The 21,197-nt window shown below is 43.0% G+C and overlaps 1 protein-coding gene and 1 long non-coding RNA gene across 4 annotated transcripts in view; one reads left to right on the forward strand and one right to left on the reverse strand.

Moving 5' to 3' along the window:
* Positions 1 to 21,197, forward strand: part of cep104 (centrosomal protein 104) — a 258,478-nt gene that overhangs the window by 88,729 nt on the left and 148,552 nt on the right. For both annotated transcript variants that reach the window (XM_067970659.1, XM_067970660.1), the window contains exon 14: positions 783 to 959. In XM_067970659.1, coding sequence (XP_067826760.1) covers positions 783 to 959 — 177 coding nt within the window. The remainder of the gene's footprint in view (positions 1 to 782; positions 960 to 21,197) is intronic.
* Positions 1 to 21,197, reverse strand: part of LOC137301201 (uncharacterized) — a 78,671-nt gene that overhangs the window by 11,376 nt on the left and 46,098 nt on the right. The window contains exon 1 of one of the 2 annotated variants that reach the window (XR_010958243.1): positions 775 to 899. The exons of the other annotated variant lie outside the window; for it this stretch is intronic. This is a non-coding gene — a long non-coding RNA (uncharacterized lncRNA). Of the gene's footprint in view, positions 1 to 774; positions 900 to 21,197 lie in introns of those variants that run through there. 2 annotated transcript variants of the gene reach the window in all.

Genomic DNA, 21,197 nt, shown 5'->3' on the forward strand with positions numbered 1-21,197 from the left:
GGCGCCGTGCGTTCCCTGAGCTCGGGAGCGTCGGCGCCGTGCGTTCCCTGAGCTCGGGAGCGTCGGCGCCGTGCGTTCCCTGAGCTCGGGAGCGTCGGCGCCGTGCGTTCCCTGAGCTCGGGAGCGTCGGCGCCGTGCGTTCCCTGAGCTCGGGAGCGTCGGCGCCGTGCGTTCCCTGAGCTCGGGAGCGTCGGCGCCGTGCGTTCCCTGAGCTCGGGAGCGTCGGCGCCGTGCGTTCCCTGAGCTCGGGAGCGTCGGCGCCGTGCGTTCCCTGAGCTCGGGAGCGTCGGCGCCGTGCGTTCCCTGAGCTCGGGAGCGTCGGCGCCGTGCGTTCCCTGAGCTCGGGAGCGTCGGCGCCGTGCGTTCCCTGAGCTCGGGAGCGTCGGCGCCGTGCGTTCCCTGAGCTCGGGAGCGTCGGCGCCGTGCGTTCCCTGAGCTCGGGAGCGTCGGCGCCGTGCGTTCCCTGAGCTCGGGAGCGTCGGCGCCGTGCGTTCCCTGAGCTCGGGAGCGTCGGCGCCGTGCGTTCCCTGAGCTCGGGAGCGTCGGCGCCGTGCGTTCCCTGAGCTCTGTAGCCCACATGACCTGTAAATAACGAACTAGTAATGCTAGTGCAACGTCCTGTCAGTGCACTAATTCAAGTTATGAAAATATCCAATTATGTTGCAAGAGGGAACATATCTGTTGTCTTTGATATGACTGCTTTTAATAATCACAGTTTAAACTGAACAGAATAGAAATGAAGTGGAAGCAACATTTTCAAAAAATATCTTATACCTTCACAGGAAATGGCACTGTTAAAAGAAGTACGACCTCTTCACGTTATCCCACCTCAGTTAATGCAGCCTCTGAAGCCACAAGTTCCAGTCCGCCTGGTAATGAATCAAATTGAGTTGGTGGAGCGCTTGCTGAAGGAGTTGGGTACAGATAACAGTGGCTTCACCATAGACAATGTCATGAAGGTGAGCAAAGTCTTGCAACATCAGGCTAATTCTAGAGAACCAATTATCATTGCTGTTATTAGCTGGTTCATTTTTTTATACCTTGATCTATCAGACAACCTATTTTCAGCAAGATCTATGACCATTACCATTATAAATATGTATATTGCAATTATAGTTTTATTAAAAAAACCTAGGTATTTTGTTAGCGATATTAAAACAGGAAATACTGGACAGACTCAGCAGGTCAGTCAGCATCTGTGGAGAGAACCGATGTTAACATTTCAGATATACACCCTTCATCTAATAAATCATCTACACCTGAAATGTTATCTTACATGATGCTGACTGACCTGCTGGAGTGCTTTCTGTTTTTGTTTGATTTTCTGCATCTGCGGGTTTTTTTGCTGCTTGTTTTCGAAATGTTCCTGCGCTCAGAAGTGGGAACATATTTTCAGGAGTTTGCTGTCTTTTAGTTCTAAGTCTTACTTGAAGCTCGTAAAGTTGACTGCCTCAAAAGTTTAGATGTCCCCTTGATTGATATGGCAGGTGGGATGTGTATAACTTACGAACATACGAAAATGACAGGCAGGCAAAGACCAGCTGGTCCATCAAGCCTGCCCCACACTCTTGATGGCTGAAGCATCGTGACTAGACACCTCCTATGCCCACCCCCTCAGCCATGTAATCTGGGAGAGGCAAAAAACCCAGGACAAATGAGGAGGGGAGAAAACTCTAGAAAATTCCTCTCCAACGCTTTCAGGCGATTAAAGCCAGTCGAGGAGATCACACTGGCCATGCATACGTTAACTGTTAATCCACTTAGCTCCGATATGTTGCAATTTCTGCCCCAGCCAAGAACTGGTCCAGCTCCCTCTTGAACACATGCAGAGTCAGCACCCATTATACCAGCCGGCAACACATTCCAGAGGCTCACTACTCTCTGGGAAAAGAAGAACTGCCTAACATCCAGCCTACTCCTGCTTTTGCATAGTTTAAATGCATGTCCCCTAATCCTCCCCAATCTATCAATGGGCACAGAATGTAGCCCATTCATTATTTTACGTACCTCTTATCAGGGCATCTCTAAGTCTACGATGCTCTAAAGTAAATAGAACTAGCTCTTTAAGACTATCTGAATAACTAAGTTTCTTCAAGCTAGGAATCATTCTCGTAGCTGTCCTCTGAACCGTTTCCAAGGCCGATGTATCACCATGTGAGGGGACGAAAAACAGGGTGTAGTACTCCAGATGTGGTCTAACAAAACGACCTGTACAATGACAGAATGCTGTCCTTTGATTTGTACTGAATGGTTCTATTAATACAACCCAACACCCCCTGTTTGTTTTGGCTATGACTTCTCTGCATTGGTCATGAACTTTCATTGATCAGTGCACAGTAACACCTAGGTCCTTTATCTCTCAATCACTTTCAGTATCGTTCCCTATAAATGATGTGTATTCTGCATTGGTCCTACCTACATGCATTTATCAGGTTAAGTGCCATTTGCCATTGTTTGACCCATTCCCCCAGCACATCTAAATCTTTTTACAAAATATTATACTCCTCTACAATCTTAACGCTTGCACAAATTTTAGTATCATCTGCAAACTTACTGACCATACTCCCAACATCACTATCCAGGTCACTAATAAAGACAGTGAATAGTAGTGGGCCTAACACCGATCCATGGAAGATACTGCTAGTAACCTGCCTCCGGGCTGATCCACAACCACTAGCTACAACTTCTTGGCTGTGGGATTCGAGCCAATTCCAAATTCAAAACTTCTATGTGTATCTAACTATGTAAAAGTTTTAATACCATCATACTTCAGGCCTCTTACTTTTGTTACATATTGAAAACAATTTAAGCAAAAAAAATTATTTTTATATTTGTATTTTTAAGAAAATACTTGAGTGGGCACTAGTTTCTGTAGCAGCCTTACAGCTGTGATCTTAATAGTTGGGAGGAGCGTCAGAAACCGTGCACAAAAACATTGTCGTGTAGTATGCAGTACATGACCTACATCTGCAACAAGATAATGAGCACTGTGATGGGGAAAAATACTATAACAAGCATTTTAGACTTATAAATTAGTGAGAATGTATGTTTGTTTATATGTGTATATCCTAAAAGCAAATTTATAGAAGGAAAATAGCTCAATGCAGGGAACTCCTCAAAGGATTTTTTTTTTTTTAAATGCCCCTTTAATCGTTTTTTTTCTCTCTGCTCTCCTTGCTGGAGTGTGGTTGCACAATTGCCTGGCATCCTCTGGTACCTCACGCCAGTGTGAAAGCCTGGATAATGAGTGTTGTCAGGCTACTCTTTAACCAACTGCATTAAATCAGCTACATGTGTAACTTGCAATTTTTGTATTCTGGTCACAGACTTTGCATTCTTCCCCCCACCCCAATGAGTGGGGAAGGGCCCTATAAGTCAACAATGTGAAAATTACATTTATAGCCTGGCTGAGTGAGCTCACTCATGACGACAAAAAAGATTTGCCTGTAGATCTGATTTGCCTGTAGGCTGCTGGCTGCAGCCATTTAAATTAACCATGGCAGCACGGAGAGAAGCCACCTCTTGAGGGGATACTCCACACAACCTAGATACAACTGACGTCGTAAGAAATAGACTTCAGATTGACAGCAGGCTGATTTCTTCCCTCCTCTCTTTCTCCCCCCCCCCCCCCCCCCCCCACCCCACCCCTCCCAGAGAAAGCAGGTGTGATTTTTAAGTACAAATTTGTTATCTCGCCATGTAGGGAGTTAGGTTGTGTATATATCATCCTAAACGTGTACTTTTAAAACTTCTATAAGTATAGATTCTTCCAGTTGAAGACTGTTGTTTAGAACCTATCTGATTCTTAACCTATTTAGTTTCAATTATTTGGCAAGAATAATAGCAAACAAATTTAAGTGTATAGGCAAGCAGGTCTATCCAATGATCAGGTAGTTGCTTTCAGTTTAATTTCTCAGTGGTCACGTAGTGAAACTAGATCTTTTTGTGAGAACAAACATAAGTGTAGAACAATACGCCTTAGAATAAGTTGTGCGTTGTCTTCTAGTCACTTGTCTGCATGCACGAAAATGGATTTGATTTCCTTTGGAATTTTTGAATGGTCCATTTTCAAGCAAGGTCTTTTGTTCCTGTTCTGCCGCTCATCCTTTGGGCCCATTGAAGGCCAGTTCATAAGACAAATACAAGTTTTTCTGTGCAAGCACCAGCGTAGTGATGTATTAGTGTCATGATGTACTAATGCAGACTTTTTTAAAAAAAAACAATTGCCAATGTATGAACCCCAGCAGCTTCTAAAACAGTTTGGAAATAAAAGTGAGCAGTGTAGGAACACACAGGGCGGGCCTGGGGATTGATATGTAACTGGTTCATAAAACAAGCATACAAAAGCCAGAACCAATTCCGAAAGTTTAGTGGGCCAGGACAGGAAGCTGTCAATCTGATGCCGATTGTAAGACCCATGAGTATCATGAGGTAAACAGCTGCCGCATCTGCTCTATTTAACCGAGTGCAAAACTACAGTTCTGCTGGCTTAAACAGCTGAATTCGGGCCAATCCATCAGTATGGATTATTTTGTAGCTCGGCTTAAGGTACTGGAACTCAATATGGCAAGATAATATGATGAAAGTTGTTCTACATTTACTCAAAATTAAAATGCAGATGATAAAAGATACTTTTTTTATTAGTCTGATGTCCGCTATGTTGTAATTTGTAAAATGGAACACCTGCAGTTTCCTATGGTGGTTTACAAAGACTATAAACACAGTGGATTGGCTGCTAACTGAATTCTCCCAGACTTGAGGCTGTTGGTCCCTTTGAAAGTCTGGGAATTTTCCTAGATTCACCTGCACTGGAACACTATAAACAGGACATAAATATTACATTCATTCAAGCTTTCAAAATCTTGTGATTATCCTCAGGGTATAAAATTAATTACATAAACTACTTTTTAATGGCATTAATTCAGAAATTAGTTCGATAAATCACGACTTCAGCAATAAAAAGAATCCAAGCTGTATGTTTGGAATATGTTGTAAAATTACTTGATAAAACAATTCTGCTATGAGTATGCAGAAGCTTGCTTTCTGATCTGTTAAATGTTGCTGATAAACTTGCATTACAGATAAATAATAATTGTAAACAATTTTACAACACCAAGTTATAGTCCAACAAATTTATTTTAAATTTCACAAGCTTTCGGAGGCTTCCTCCTTCCTCAGGTGAATGTTGTGGAAATGAAATCTTCGAATCCTTCGCATTTATAAATCACAGAACAATGCCTGGTGATTACTGCCTGTTGCCAAGGCTATCACAGTGAGCAGACAGAGAGGCGTCACCTACAAGGCCACCGAATATACAAACCCCCCAAAAAAAAGAGAGAGAGAGGGGTGCAGAGACATAGAGACATCCGGAAGGAAGACAGCAAATGACCCGTTATATTAAAAACAGATAACATTTGTTCGCTGGTGGGGTTACGTGTAGCGTGACATGAACCCAAGATCCCGGTTGAGGCCGTCCTCATGGGTGCGGAACTTGGCTATCAATTTCTGCTCGACTATTTTGCGTTGTCGTGTGTCTCGAAGGCCGCCTTGGAGTATGCTTACCCGAAGGTCGGTGGCTGAATGTCCTTGACTGCTGAAGTGTTCCCCGACTGGGAGGGAACCCTCCTGTTTGGCGATTGTTGCGCAGTTTCCGCTCATCCGTTGTCGCAGCGTTTGCATGGTCTCGCCAATGTACCATGCTCTGGGGCATCCTTTCCTGCAACGTATGAGGTAGACAACGTTGGCCGAGTCACAGGAGTATGAACCGTGCACCTGGTGGGTGGTGTCCTCTCGTGTGATGGTGGTATCTGTGTCGATGATCTGGCATGTCAACAAACTGATCAAGACCTTCGATCCAGACCTTCAAAGCATCCTACGCGCTCTCATCCCACGTACTCCCCGCGTGGGAGACTTCTACTGCCTCCCAAAGATACACAAAGCCAACACACCCGGACGTCCTATCGTATCAGGCAACGGAACCCTGTGTGAGAACCTCTCTGGATACATCGAGGGCATCCTGAAACCCATCGTGCAGGGAACCCCCAGCTTCTGTCGTGACACTACAGACTTTCTACAAAAACTCAGTACCCACGGACCTGTTGAATCAGGAACACTTCTCACCACGATGGACGTCTCGGCACTCTACACCAGTATCCCCCACAATGACGGCATCACTGCGACAGCATCAATACTCAACACCAACAACAACCAATCTCCAGACGCCATCCTACAACTCATCCGCTTCATCCTGGATCACAATGTCTTCACCTTCAATAACCAGTTCTTTACCCAAACACACGGAACAGCCATGGGGACCAAATTCGCACCCCAATACGCCAACATTCTCATGCACAAGTTCGAGCAGGACTTCTTCACTGCACAGGACCTCCAACCAACACTATACACCAGATACATCGACGACATTTTCTTTCTATAGACCCACGGTGAGGAATCACTAAAGAGACTACACGATAATATCAACAAGTTCCATCCCACCATCAAGCTCACCATGGACTACTCCTCAGAATCATTTTCTTTCTTGGACACACGAATCTCCATCAAAGACGGGCACCTCAGCACCTCACTCTACCGCAAGCCCACGGACAACCTCACTATGCTCCACTTTTCCAGCTTCCACCCTAACCACGTCAAAGAGGCCATCCCCTATGGACAGGCCCTGCAAATACACAGGGTCTGCTCAGACGAGGAGGAACGCGATGGACACCTACAGACGCTGAAAGACGCCCTAGTAAGAACGGGATATGACGCTCGACTCATCGATCGACAGTTCCGACGGGCCACAGCGAAAAATCGCATAGACCTCCTCAGGAGACTAACACGGGACGCAACCAACAGAGTACCCCGGAGCGGAGAAACTACGCCATGTTCTCCGCAGCCTTCAACATGTCATCAATGACGACGAACACCTTGCTATGGCCATCCCCACACCTCCACTACTCGCCTTTAAACAGCCACCCAACCTCAAACAAACTATCGTTCGCAGCAAATTACCCAGCCTTCAGGAGAACAGCGTCCACGACACCACACAACCCTGCCACGGTAACCTCTGCAAGACATGCCAGATCATCGACACAGATACCACCATCACACGAGAGGACACCACCCACCAGGTGCACGGTTCATACTCCTGTGACTCGGCCAACGTTGTCTACCTCATACGTTGCAGGAAAGGATGCCCCAGAGCATGCAGATACTGCGACAACGGATGAACGGACACCGCGCAACAATCGCTAGACAGGGGGGTTCCCTCCCAGTCGGGGAACACTTCAGCAGTCAAGGACATTCAGCCACCGACCTTCGGGTAAGCATACTCCAAGGCGGCCTTCGAGACACACGACAACGCAAAATCGTCGAGCAGAAATTGATAGCCAAGTTCCGCACCCATGAGGACGGCCTCAACCGGGATCTTGGGTTCATGTCACACTACACGTAACCCCACCAGCGAACAAATGTTATCTGTTTTTAATATAACGGGTCATTTGCTGTCTTCTTTCCGGATGTCTCTATGTCTCTGCACCTCTTTTTTTGGGGGGTTTGTATATTCGGTGGCCTTGTAGGTGACACCTCTCTGTCTGCTCACTGTGATTGCCTTGGCAACGGGCAGTAATCACCAGGCATTGTTCTGTGATTTATAAATGCGAAGGATTCGAAGATTTCATTTCCACAACATTCACCTGAGGAAGGAGGAAGCCTCCGAAAGCTTGTGAAATTTAAAATAAATTTGTTGGACTATAACTTGGTGTTGTAAAATTGTTTACAGTTGTCAACCTCAGTCCATCACCGGCATCTCCACATCACAGATAAATAATAAGGTAGATGTTATGAAAATACATATAGGATACCACATCCCTCTTTCGTGAATGTGTTAGAATCCTAACTTAATTGCTGTGGATATAAACCAGCTTTTATTTTCACCTTTAGCACTCTGAACGTTTTTAGGGAGATGTGTTATTCTGCTTTTGTATTCCAGTTGTAACCCTCTTGTTTGTTTGTTTGTAGCTCTCTTCCACTTTGTTAAGCTATAGCCCCATTCCCACTAATGCTTTCATTTCACTTTGGTCTCAGTTATTACTCCTGAGGGTACAGAAGCAAAATTAGGTCTGATGTCCAGTCCAGTCGTACTGATTTGCATCTATATACGTATATTATTTTTGTATCCGTTACATTAAAAACCACCTAAGAACAGCTGTGTCCCTCCATGCCTCCTATTTACTGAAAATCTAAATGGCAGTGTTTTTCTGCAACAAAAAATTAAATTGCAGTCGTTGTACTCTTTGTGATCCTTCTAAAGTGGGAATAATAGGCTGACCTGGAACTTGTGTTGACAGTTGGAGGTGGCGGGGGTACGGACGAAGCACAGCGATATATCAATTCGAATCATTTCCTATTCCCATATCAGCCATTCTACCAGTCCAAGAAACTTCTTTCTACCAGTCCAAGAAACTTCGCTTAACTCCTACTCTCTGTTTTGTAGCCATCTTTCCATCTAATAATGGGCATTCAAAAAAAAATTTTTGTCTTTCCAACATCCATCTTTGAAATTGGTTCAAAATGTTTTCCAGGAAACTGAGGCAAAATTGGAGTTAGATTAATCTTAAAATCTTGTTCTAAATGCTTTAGGTTGGCTCCATTGTATTAGATGCAGGTTTTCATTCATCTTCTCCCACTGCCTTTTTTTCTTGTAAAAATACCCATGATGAGGTTATAACCTCCTTTCTCCTTCTTCCCCCCCCCCCCCCCCCGGCCCCCTGCCCTCACTTGGCTCAGCAGACAAATGCATGATGTGATGTAGCGCTCTTTCATAGATCAGGGAGGTCCCAGATTTGATCCCTGTACTGTAAGCTGATTCAGTCACAGCAACTGTGTTTACTACTATTGACATCTGCACTCTGTGCTAGGGTGGGGGGAAATTGATCAGAGTTCCTATTGCAACCCTTACTGGATGAATGAGTAAGCAAGTGAGTGTGTGACCTGCTCTCTCTCCAGTTAAATTTACACCCCACCTCTCCATAGCACCGCATTAATTGCTTTTTATTTTTCGTAATTGCATCCCTTATCTCCAGTCAGTGATTCATGCTAAGCAGCGCAGCCCGCTGTTACGTTACTCAAGTTGGCATCCTAGATGGTGGGTGTTGGCAAGCTGTTTGCCTGGTGGCATCATAGTGAGCTCAACCTTGCCCATAGATGCACTTTACAGGTTGATGAACCGTTGCAGATTTTTTTTACTCTTCTTTAGTCCAGGAACACTGAAGCTATCTGCATTGTCCCCATCATTGTCTGGCATACATCAACTAACGCAGTAACAGGTAATTCAACTTGGGACCACCTTGATCTGTATGACTCATTGGGGGCAGACTTTCAGGAAATATAATTTACATACTTAACCAACCCCTCCTTTGCCCCACCTAATGAAGTAATGAGTTTGGGATTAAGTTCTGCTTTCTAGGTTGTAATCCAGAACCCCAAAGGTTCTTTATTCTATTGTCATAGACAGTGCTTGTGTTTTTCTTTGCTCATTTTCTCTCACTCCTTTATATGCATGGCACAAAGCAAGAACCTAATCGATATCATACCAAAATCTTGAACTGATCAAGAAGGACTCTTTAAAATAAATAAATAGGTGCTAGAAACTATGGCCCCCAATATTTATGGGGGAGGGCGGGCGGATACGCGGGAACGTGGAGGTCCTGTTTCCGCCCAGCAGCCGGCCAAATTGGACAGTCTGGCAATCGTGGGGCAGGCTGCAAGTTTGGGTGAAGGGAGGAGGAGGTCAGACGATCGGAGGGCAGGCTGCACGTCGTGGGTTGGTAGGGGGAGGGAGAGTAGGCCAACTGCGGAGCATGCTGCAAGTTGGGGGACTGGGGCGGGGGGTTGCCAATCACGGCAGGGGCTTGACAGAGGCCACGATCGGCAGAAGGGAGGCTGAAGGCTTCTTTGAGGAGCCTGGGGGGAAGGCACTCCTGCTCCTCCTTGCCCATCAGGAGCGCTATAAAAAGCACTTACCTTGTGGAGCCGGCAGCTCCTGCCTCCCTTTCATTGCTGGGTTTTCCAAACCCTGCGAGACCCGGTCAGCAAGTTAAATTTAAATCAGGCTTCCAATTGCACTATGGGAGCCTGATTTAAATATGGTAATGAAGTGTCCCACCTCTCCCAGACAGGACACCCGAATGGCTCGAAACCCACCACCCTAAAAACGGCCGTACGCGGCGGGATGGGGACGAGTTCCCTGTTCTTTAGGATTTACCCCTACCACCTACTGCCTGTCGTGGGGGACTTATTATCGAAGCCTATATATTCAGTACTCTGGTTGACAATCCTTGTGGTTCTTCAGAAGACGGAAGAGTGCTTTTAATCGAAGGTTCTTTTAGGAGAGGGGGAAGAATGTTAAATTAGAAAAGGCTAAAATTGCAAAATATAGCTAAAACCTGAATTTGGTCTGTCTTTTGGTTATATTAGAGACTTTCGTGGGGAAAATGGGACCTTTTATCCACATCCATTCTCATGACATAAGATTTTTGTTCATGTATGTTTCCAATCATTTTGGATTCATCTAAGTTTAGCCTGTATATGCCACCTTATCCAGTGGGTGAGGAGAGGTACAGCTGGCACTCAGCCCTCAATCAATTGGCCTGAAGCGTGACAAAGGGTTAAATGGGGAGCAGTGCTGTTGCTACGGCCACAAATGCAAACCTTCAATGCTATCAGTCTTTGCAGCATAAAAGAAGGCAGATGGTGTTACCTGCAGTAGGAGTGCCGCTCTGGTTTATGAGACAAAGAGCCACTGTTGGTAACTATGTGAAACATGTGGAATGAGACAAAAGGGGAGAGACAATGAGTGTAGCATGATTGAAGACTTGGAGAGAGGATGAGAGAAACAGCGAGGGAATGAAAAAGGGACTGAGATGAGGAGTAATGGAAAAGAAGTGGGGAAATACAAGGATCAAGGGGGATAAAAGAGTAAATGAGAGTGAGGAATGAGACAAATGAGAAGAAAGATGAGATGAGAGGAGGAAAGAGATAGGGAGAGAAGATGTATTTGAGATGAATGAGACGAACAGTAAGTGCAATTCTGATTTCAACTAAATACCTTGAAATAAAGCCTGTCAAAAGCCACATTAATATTTTTAGATTTCAGCATTTCTGTTTGTCAGTGTGGAATTTGTTTTTCCTGCTCTTTGCTGAAAGGTAGTTCACCCCAGTTCTGATAGCACGAATGCATGAATAAAAGTATTTTCCTGAGCCACAGAATGGAAGAGAAACTTGGGTATTAATGGGTTAAACATAATGGTATTCGGACATTACGCCAGTAAAATATTGGATTATCAATAGCTGCTTTAATTTAGGAAAAGTGCACAAAGTACTTGTGTGTGTAGCCTAGTCAGCCAAGCTTTGGAGGAAACCATTTGCCTTGAAAAGACGATATTATTAAGGAGTAGTTTTTCACTTCTGTAATGCCATGTCTCAGGTATTTAAGAACCTATTTCTGAGCAAAACCACAAGAAGAACATGTTAAACTGTGCCGGAAAAATAAATGTTGGAACATTTGGAAGTGTGGCTTTTCATACCATGTGCTGTAGTGTGGCATTACCATCTTATTTATTTGCATTCCAAAATTTGTTACTGGATATACTATAAAAACAGTAGCATAAATTAGCAGTCAATACCTATGTATGGAGTTTGTATAATCTCAGCTAAAGGATTACATTCTGTTCATACTAAAGTTAGGAGTTCTTTTCAAAACAAAAGCTGCCTAGAACTTATAGGTTTGATTCAGAGTCTGAGTTAACCAGCCTCAGCCAGGGCAGCAGTTGGGGTGCTATAATTGGTCTCAGCATTTCTGGGCTAAAGAGGGCTAAAATCAGGCATGGTTCCCATATCTTCACTATTCACTAAATCCTCTGTAAATGTGCATATAGGGATGTCAAATCAGTGCAGCATCTCTGCAGATGAATAGCCTGCTGAGACTCCCACTTGGGTCAATGAAACCAGCATGACTCTGCCTTTAGAAGAAATGGGGAGATGGGTGGGGGAGAGGGGGTGAAAAATCACTTCATTGTGCTTGATATATGTAACGCTGGGCCAGGACCCATAGGCATTCTTTTTTTCTCTGCATACAAGTAAATTGCCATTTAAAAGGCTAATTCACAGCAACACGGGACCCTTAACACTTGCATGGATACTATAGTCTTGTGATTTACTGATACTTTGCTGTGAATGAGACTTCAGTGTAGGATCATGTCTTGGCTATTTAATAGAACCTGAAATCGAATGCACAACTTGTGCCCCGTCATTAAGATCACAGTGCGCCTGTGGTCGGCAACAGAGGGTACGAGCTGAAAGCTTTGATTGAGGCAGTAGGCTGCTGCTGAAGTGAGTCGAGAGCATTGTAAGCTGTGCACTTCAGATTAGACAATTCAGAGTTTGGAAAGTTGGTCAGGATCATGTACCTGGACAGCATTAGAGCAGATGGACAGATGGCATTTTGGTCTGCTCTTGCTGGATGGTTTGATTTCCCTTTAATGGGTTGGGGGGGGGGTGGTGCATGGAAGTGTTACTGGGGGTGATCATGTTGATTGTTGATGAGTTCACATTAAGTGTCAGATCAGAACAATTCTCCATTTCTGCAACTTCATGGCAGCTTTCAGTTGTGATGGAATGTTATCCAAAATATAAGCTTACCAGACACATCCAATAAATTATTCAATTAATAGGGGTGAAAAGGATTAGATAGAAAGTGATTTGAGATTTTCAGTTTATATTTACATTGATCAATGTTTTATCTGTCAGGTTGTCACAATTTTTACATTGGCTTCTTGGAAAGGAAACAAAGCAATGATGATTTTTGATGCTAAGCTTAAATGATTCATCTCAATAATTGATTAGTAATTGGTGTGAAATTGTTATGGCTGTTTAGATCTTCAAACTGATCTTTCACCTGATCGGATTGTGTGAATTTTGTTGAGCTTCACAGCGGGTATCAAAAGTGGCATGAGAAGATGAAACTGCTGAATTTGCTTTGTTAGTAATCTGGTCTCTTTTTCAAAACTGAAAAGGTGATTGTTTCTTAACAAGCGCTTACTAAGGGTAACTGACCCAGTACCGATATTTTTGATGTACGTATATTTGTTTATATTGTACTGTTAAATATTGGCCAACTCTTCGTGCTTCATATTTTTTATTCCAGCCTGTAAAATTTGATCAATGCAAATTGGGTAATTGTCAACCCTCAGTTCACACAATTCTGCACAAGGCAGGTTATGGATATAAACACAGCTCAGAATCCTAAGTTTCAAAGTTGGTTTCCAAGAACTGCTGTGAATCTGTGGAATGAAAATGGTTGGCTAAAAAGCTGAAATTGTGACAGTTATCCAGTTAGAGGAATACTTTGGCATAATGCCTTCTAATGGCCGCCTCCTTGCTGTGTGAAAAATGGCTGCTATGTTTGACTTTATAACAGTGCACTTCAAATTGATTTTGTTACATGTGAAGTGCTTTGGGACATTTGAGAGATGTGATGAGATGCTATATAAATTAAGGCTTTTTTTTGACTCTGGGATTGCCATTTTATGGCATTTTAAGTGTTAAATTTTGCAAATGCAAAAATTGCACTGGAAAGCTTGAATCTATGGTATATAATGAAACTGCTGATTCATTTCTTCATCAACCCTGTTCCCAAATTTATTTATTGTTAAGCATTTTGAGGTTTAGGTTCTATGCTGTTAGCCATTCTCTCAGGCCAGCAATGTGTAGTTAGGGGAGCAACTCCAGGTCACTTAAATATCACAGGTAATGGAGGTAGAAAACTACTACGGATCAGTATTGTACAGCGCTTGCTGAAGCATACAAATATAGAATCATAGAATGGTTACAGCACAGAAGGAGGCCATTCAGCCCATCGAGTCAGTGCCGGCTCTCTGCAAGACTGCCCAGTTAGTCCCACTCCCCCGCCCTTTCCCTGTAGCCCTGCAATTTTTTTCCCTCCAAGTACTTATCCAGTTCCCTTTTGAAAGCCACGATTGAATCTGCCTCCACCAACCCCTCAGGCAGTACGTTCCAGATCATAACCACTTGCTGTGTTTAAAAAAAAAAGTTTTTCCTCATGACTCCTTTGGTTCTTTTGCCATTCACTTTAAATCTATGTCCTCTGGTTCTTGACCCTTCAGTGAATAGGAACAGTTTCTCTCTCTCTCTACTCTGTCTAGACCCTTCATAATTTTGAATACCTCTATCAAATCTCCTCTCAATCTTCTCTGCTCTTCTCTTCCAGCTTTTCCAGTCTATCCACGTAACTGAAGTTCATCATTCTAGTAAATATTTTCTGCACCCTCTCTAAGGCCTTCACATCTTTCCTAAAGTGTGGTGCCCAGAACTGGACACAATACTCCAGTTGAGGTTGAAGTTGAGGATATAAAAGTTTCCCACCACGAGGTTAAATTGACTGGCCTGTAGTTGCTGGGTTTATCCATAAACACTTTTTTGAACAAGGATGTAACATTTGCAATTCTCCTGTCCTCTGGCACCACCCCTGTATCTAAGGATAGTAGATCCTTGGATCTGGCTAGTAGCTTTAAGAAAAAGATGTCCATTTTGCCCTATTTCCAATATTCTTACAGATTGCATCATGATCACCAAGTCCCCATCATTAATATCCTGGGAATCACACAAGTGCCAGGTAATGATCATCTCCAACAAGAGAAAGCCTAGCCACCTCCCCTTGACATTCAATGGCTTTACTATAACTGATTCCCCACCATCAATACCCTGGGGGTCACCATTGACCATAAACTTAACTGGACCATCCACATAAATGCTGTGGCTACTAGAGCAGACTTGTCATACTTGGTCAGAAGCTGGGTATTCTGTGGTGAGTGGTTCAACTCCTAACTCCCCAAAGCCTTTCCACCAACTACTAGGCACAAATCGGGATCGGGATGAATACTCTTCACTTGCCTGGATGAGTGTGGCTGTGACAACACTCGAAGCTTGACACCATCCAGGACGAAGCGGTGTGCTTGATTGACACATCATCCACTAATCTAAACATCCACCCCCTCCGTCACACTCTGCAGCCACTGTATGAGGTATTATCTACAGTTTGCACTGCAGTAACTTGCCACGGCTTTTTCTTAATAAGTATATCTCATTCAAATGACCAATATTTCCTACAGTTAGGTAACCAGAATTGCAAAATATGGAACCTGAACAATATCATCTACATTAACAATAAAGCCTTTGCTAATGTAACTCGGTGCTTATTTACCTTTGTCATTGCAGCCAATCGTTGGGCTGATGATTTCATAGATTTTCCAACATAATTGTTAGATCTTTCTTCATTGCTGTGCTGTATGGCCATTCCATTTAAACACGTTGCTCAGGATTCACGGTGCATGCGGAACCATATCCTAACATGAGTTAACACCTTCAGCACAGGAAATTGGGGGAGGGGGAATAGACTTTGTGTTCTGTTACCTGTAAGATCCAAATCCTCCTCCGTTTGGTTGCATTATTTCTTATTTGTTCTGCCTCCAATTTTATTATCTGCAAACTTGATAATTTTGTGGTTGGATGCTGCCATCCAAATTATTAATCTATATCAGATAGCAAGGGTCCCACGCCAAACCCCTGTAGTACCCTGCTCGTATGCTCTTTTCAATTTGAACACTTGCTGTTTTCAACTAATGACTTCTCTAGCACCATACTTTATCTCCCATTCAGTGACACTCTACCTTACAACCTTGTCAGGAACTTTCCTTTCCTCTTCTATCTCATTTCTTCCAGTGATCAAGCATTTATTTCCACGAAAGGAAGAACTTGCATTTATATAAGAGACTTTCCTGACCTCCAGGACATCCCAAGAGTTTGAGCATTACTTTTGAAATGCAGTCATTGTTATGTAGGCAAATACAGCAGCCAATTTGTGCACAGCAAGCTCTGCACAAATCGCAGTAAGACGAGTGACCAGTTAATTTGTTTTGGTGGTATTAGTTGAGGAATGAACATTGGCAAGGGCACCAGGAGAACTCCATGCTCTCTAAATAAAAATCTTTTATGTCCACCTGAATAGGCAAGCAGTTTAAAGTCTCATGTGAAAGTCAGCACTTCTGATATTACAGCACTCTCGCAATGATGCACTGAGGTATCAGCCGAGATTATGTGCCGAAGTTCGGAATCGGTGCTTGAGCCCCACAGCCTTCTGAACCAGAGGCAGGAGTGGAACCCCTGAGCCAAACTGACACTTAATGACTTGCTTAAAATGTTTATTTTAAAAAATAAATGGGCACGTTTTCTCTGAATTGGTTTCCAGTCTAAGATTTATTTTAATATTTGGAACACTTTCGTATAACAATTTAGCAAGCTGGTTTGATATTATTTTATAATTAGTTCTATTTTAGTGGTTATGACCTGATAGGGAACTTGCATTCTTCATTGGTTCAACATCAGCCTCTTTGTCTTTTACCTGTGGTAAAGTGCCAGTGTAAAACAATGACACACCTGTTGTTCTTGACACCTTTTCCAGAATCTCAATTCTAATCTTTCATCTTATTTGTAATTATCCATATTTTATTCAAGGGGAAAATATCTCGACTATTGTATATTGTGGTAGAGATTCTTTCATATGTTACACAACTACAAAGGTTTACTTTGTAACTATTTTAATTTCTCTTAGATTTTAATTTGTGAGCTGCTTGAGGGCTTAGTTGGTGAGGCAGCATGTAACTGAGTCACACAGACTGGATTCTTGGGTTTGATTTCTGGTCTGTATTGAGTTGGTTGATGTCAGTTGGAGATGGCAGTAGGTCTGGTACAGTTGGCCACAGCAGTCCTAGGCTATAGAAGGGAAGAATCAGCCAGGGTGTCCATTACTCATGGAACTGTACCCCAGCATAAAACAGCTCTTTCAGTATAGAATTAGAGGGTGGAAAAACTTTGGCCCTGAAATTAAGCCATTTGGATAATGTGTAATTAGGTGTCAGCCGTGGCTTAGGTGGCACCCTTGCCTCCGAGCCAGAGGTTGTGGGTTCAAGTCCCACTCCAGTACAGTACTAAGGGAGTGCTGCACTGTGGAAGTTGCCGCCTTTCAGTTGAGACGTTAAACATGCCCTCTTAGGTGGACGTAAAAGATCACATGGCACTATTTTGAAGAAGAGCAGGGGAGTTCTCCTCTGTATCCTGACCAATATTACTAAAACAAATTATTTGGTCATTATCAAATTGCTGCTTGTAGGACCTTGCTGTGCGCAGATTGGCTGCCACATTTCCTACATTACAGCAGTGATTACACTTCAAAAGTACTTCATTGGCTGTAAAGCACTTTGGGATGTCCTGAGGTTGTGAAAGTTTCTAAATGACTAATTGTTTGAAATTCTTCTATTCACTGTTTGAGTGGGGCATTAACCAGTGTAAAATAAATATTGGAAGGATCATTCAGACAAGTGCATTAAGCATTAGTACAATGGGATCCCAAAACATAACTCGGGGTCTTTGTGATCTTAAAAAATCATAAAACAGGAAGAGGGATGGTCGACCAACCCGCTCTTAGCAGGCAGGTCGGTCAGTGAAAGCTTTCCAAGATGCTGCGGGCTTCCATTTTTACAGCTTTTTTATTTTTGGCTCCTGGAGGTCGGCATTCCTGGGCCTTCCGCTTCACACCATGTGAGAGGAGGCGAGAAGGCCCGAAACTGCAGGTAAGTGCCTTTATCACGCTGCTTGTGGGCTCAGAGGAGCAGGCTTGCTTCCCCAGCCCAACAAGCCAACTGCAACGACTCTTCCTCCCCTCCCCAGATGGCTCACAGCTGACCCCCGCCATGAGTCACGATCGACCCCCTCCCCCCACCGGATGGCTCACGACCCCAACCCTCCCCCCAAATCTAAAAGTTACCTGCTCATATCCGCTTCCTGGCTCTTCTCCCGTCCGACTGACTGCCGGCCTGTCATTCAGGCTGCTTGTCGGGCAGGAAACCAACAAAGAAATAAATAAAAGACGTCCTAATGTCAAAATCTTAAGGACGTCCTGGAAACCCATTCTTCTGGGTTTCCCATCAGGAATTCCCCATCCCGGCTCCAGCTTAAAATTTAGGCCCATATTTCATGTGCCTTACATCCATCACTTCAGAAATAGAAATACAGTAGACATTTTAAGTATATTTATATTTAAAATTATATTTATGCATACAGTATAAGTAGCAACTGTAAGTATAGATGAAAAAGATGGAAATTGCACAACTGAATCTTCACTTCATAAATTAGCAGTCTCTGATGTTCATCACAACCACCCTGGGTAAACACAATTGACTAAGTTCAGACATTTTTTTATGACCAGTATAGTATCTCGTCATAACCGTATCATGTTTATTTACAAAATTCATTAGCCATACATTTTTTATGGATGCAAATAATTCAGTATTTGCTGCTGTGAATTTTTTCTGTTTTCACATTAATTTTATGTTGTGGTTCCCAAGTGCAGGTTCTTCATTACTAGTTTTCTTTCAGCTTGCTATTGTTTTTGACCCGATTATTAACTTTCAGAGGCTTGTTACAATTTAGAGATGTAAAGAATGCAGCAGGAAACCTCAATGAAAAGTGACCCAAAAAAAACAGGAAAAGAATGATAGAACAGCACAAATATGTAATTTTGTATTTGATTTTTCACCAATATACATTTTTAAAATCTGTACTTTTGTTTGTAACAGCTTTTTAATGGTCCTTTTGTGCTATTTTTACTTGCACTGGTATTGGGTTGCAGGCAGGAAGTTCCAGTGTCCAGTTCCTCAAAATGCAGTCTACTTTTTAATATTCCATATAATATCCCCTTTCAGACTTCAGCCCATCCCATGATTCATTTCTAATACATTTGTTTCCATGTTTATTACTGCTGTGCTGTTTAGAAGGTGTGCTGGCAGCTCAATAACGAGGCAAAAAAAAATCTACAGGATAAGGAGGGTTCTTTAGAAATAAAGATATTCATTTAGGAAGAACAGGTCCACTGAAAGCTTTTGAGCTTCTATGTTAAAATTAAAATAAATTTTTAACTATTAAAACCTGCCCTTCTAGCCGTAGGAATCATTGCTTATTCTACCTGGCTACAGTTAGTCACTTTGAGTGAGGGCAAAGCTTGCCAGCATTACATTGGTGTCTTCACAGCATACTCTTATTTTGTATCCCATTTATATTTCATGACTATTTTGAATAGAAACTTTTCAAAATATTAGGCGTTCCCTTAGTGCCTTTATCCTGCACACTCCCTCGTATACGCATTTATTATCAAGTACAATTATTGGCCACAGATCTTTTACCAAGATTGAGTTTTGCTCTCAATGGGCCAGGAATGTGACAGCTGCTTTACTGACCTTTGCAAGTGGGCTGGGTGCTCAGGCCCATGGGCATAATTAACATGACACTCACTGCTGCCAGAAACAGCTTTTTACTTATTTACTTGTCAACAATACAATAGACATCTCCCTTCAGCGTGGTGGAAGGACCTGCACACAGGACAGCTTATGTGTGATGTGTCACCCAATCTCACTTTTTTTTTTGTTAACGTCCAACCCCAATGATACTTATCTGTCACCAACTGTTTAATCCAGATCCTTGTGAAGGACTTCGGCACAGTTGAGCCTGCAGTGAGTCTGACGTCCCCCTCAAGTGTGCTGAATGACGGGTTGGTGTAGGCTGATTCCTGCCTGTTGTAACGTTTTGACTTTTTGCCAAAAATCAAACTCCGCTTGGTCCTGGACCTCACATGGGTAGAAAAAAGCTGCATTGGGACTTTGCAGTCTTTGAAGAAAGTTAAGATTGATTGAAACTCTTTTGTTCCTTCTCAGCACAATCATGAAGAATTGTGTCCAAGCTAAATTTGGCATCCAGCAGAATCCCCACATATCCCGTATAGCTGCATATGGAGAGGGAAGAGGCCTCATTGAGTGGGATGATGTGTAGTGTTGATGAAACAGTATACAGTTGTGCTAGTGTTATGTTTGTAACATTTGTTTTGTTTTCTTTTTTTAAAAAAAATCTGACGTCATTGCTTTGTTCACGGGGGAATTGATGCTTGTTTGAGCGATGAGTGCTTTGCAGCTGTACAAAAACAGTTGATTACTATATTAAATAAAACCTCCTTCTACAAACATTCCTATATCCAGAACGTAAGCTCAAGATATTAGCACTGGGATGAGTTTTGTTATGTCCGTCCTACCGCGATGGATAGACAGAAACGAGAATTGCTGTAGGTGCTTGTACATTGCTGCTTTTATCGTTATGAGCACTGGGGAGTGAACGATGCCCATGCTTTGGCTGTCAAGTTTACACGGCTAATAGCAGTTCCCTTTTCCCAATGGTTTTAAAAACAAAGCACAAGCTTTCCTTTATATGGCGCCTTTCACATCCTCAGGACGTCCCAAGGTGGTTCACAGCCAATGAAACATTTTTGAAGTGTAATCACTGTTGTAAAGTAGGAAATGCGGGAGCCAATTTGCGCACAGCAAGGTCCACAAACAGCAATGAGATAATGACCTGATAATCTGTTTTAATGATGTTGGTTGAGTGATCAATATTGGCCAGGACACAGGGGAGTCCCCTGCTCCTCTTCAAAATAGTGCCATGGGAGTGCCAATAGCCTGCCCTGAGGCAGACAGGGCCTTGGTTTAACGTCTCATCCGAAAGACGGTAGAATCATATGCACTTTTAGCAGAATTAGCTCCATTGAATAAACGCCAGAAACCGTCTGGGTGTAGATTGTTTCCTCCTCCTGTGTACATTTTATTCTCTAAATAGGGAGTAGACTTAATTATTTGTATGAGTAGAATATACTGCAGTTTAGCCCTTTAAGGGAGGAGTTGCTTTTTCTGGGCACTGTATATTCCAAGCGTCAAAATTTTTTTGAAGGGAAAGAATAACATTTTAAGTATGAACCTGGTTATCTTTTCCATGTATAGTGCATACTATTAGGTTGGAATGCTGTAGTTTGCTGTTTAGCCAATTAGAATAGAGGATCCAGCTGAGACTCTGGAATCTGAAATGCTACGGATATACTTTTTTGTTTTAGAATAATAACTGCACTCTACATTGCACTCTTTACTGATTGTTATAAATTGGATAGCCAGGTGGTGAAGGATAAAATACTAGAGCCTAGTCTTCAGTTGCTTCCAAGCCTTTATTCACAGAAATCCACACAACCCACA

The sequence above is a fragment of the Heptranchias perlo genome, chromosome 32 (assembly GCF_035084215.1).
Source record: "Heptranchias perlo isolate sHepPer1 chromosome 32, sHepPer1.hap1, whole genome shotgun sequence".
Classification (NCBI taxonomy): domain Eukaryota; kingdom Metazoa; phylum Chordata; class Chondrichthyes; order Hexanchiformes; family Hexanchidae; genus Heptranchias; species Heptranchias perlo.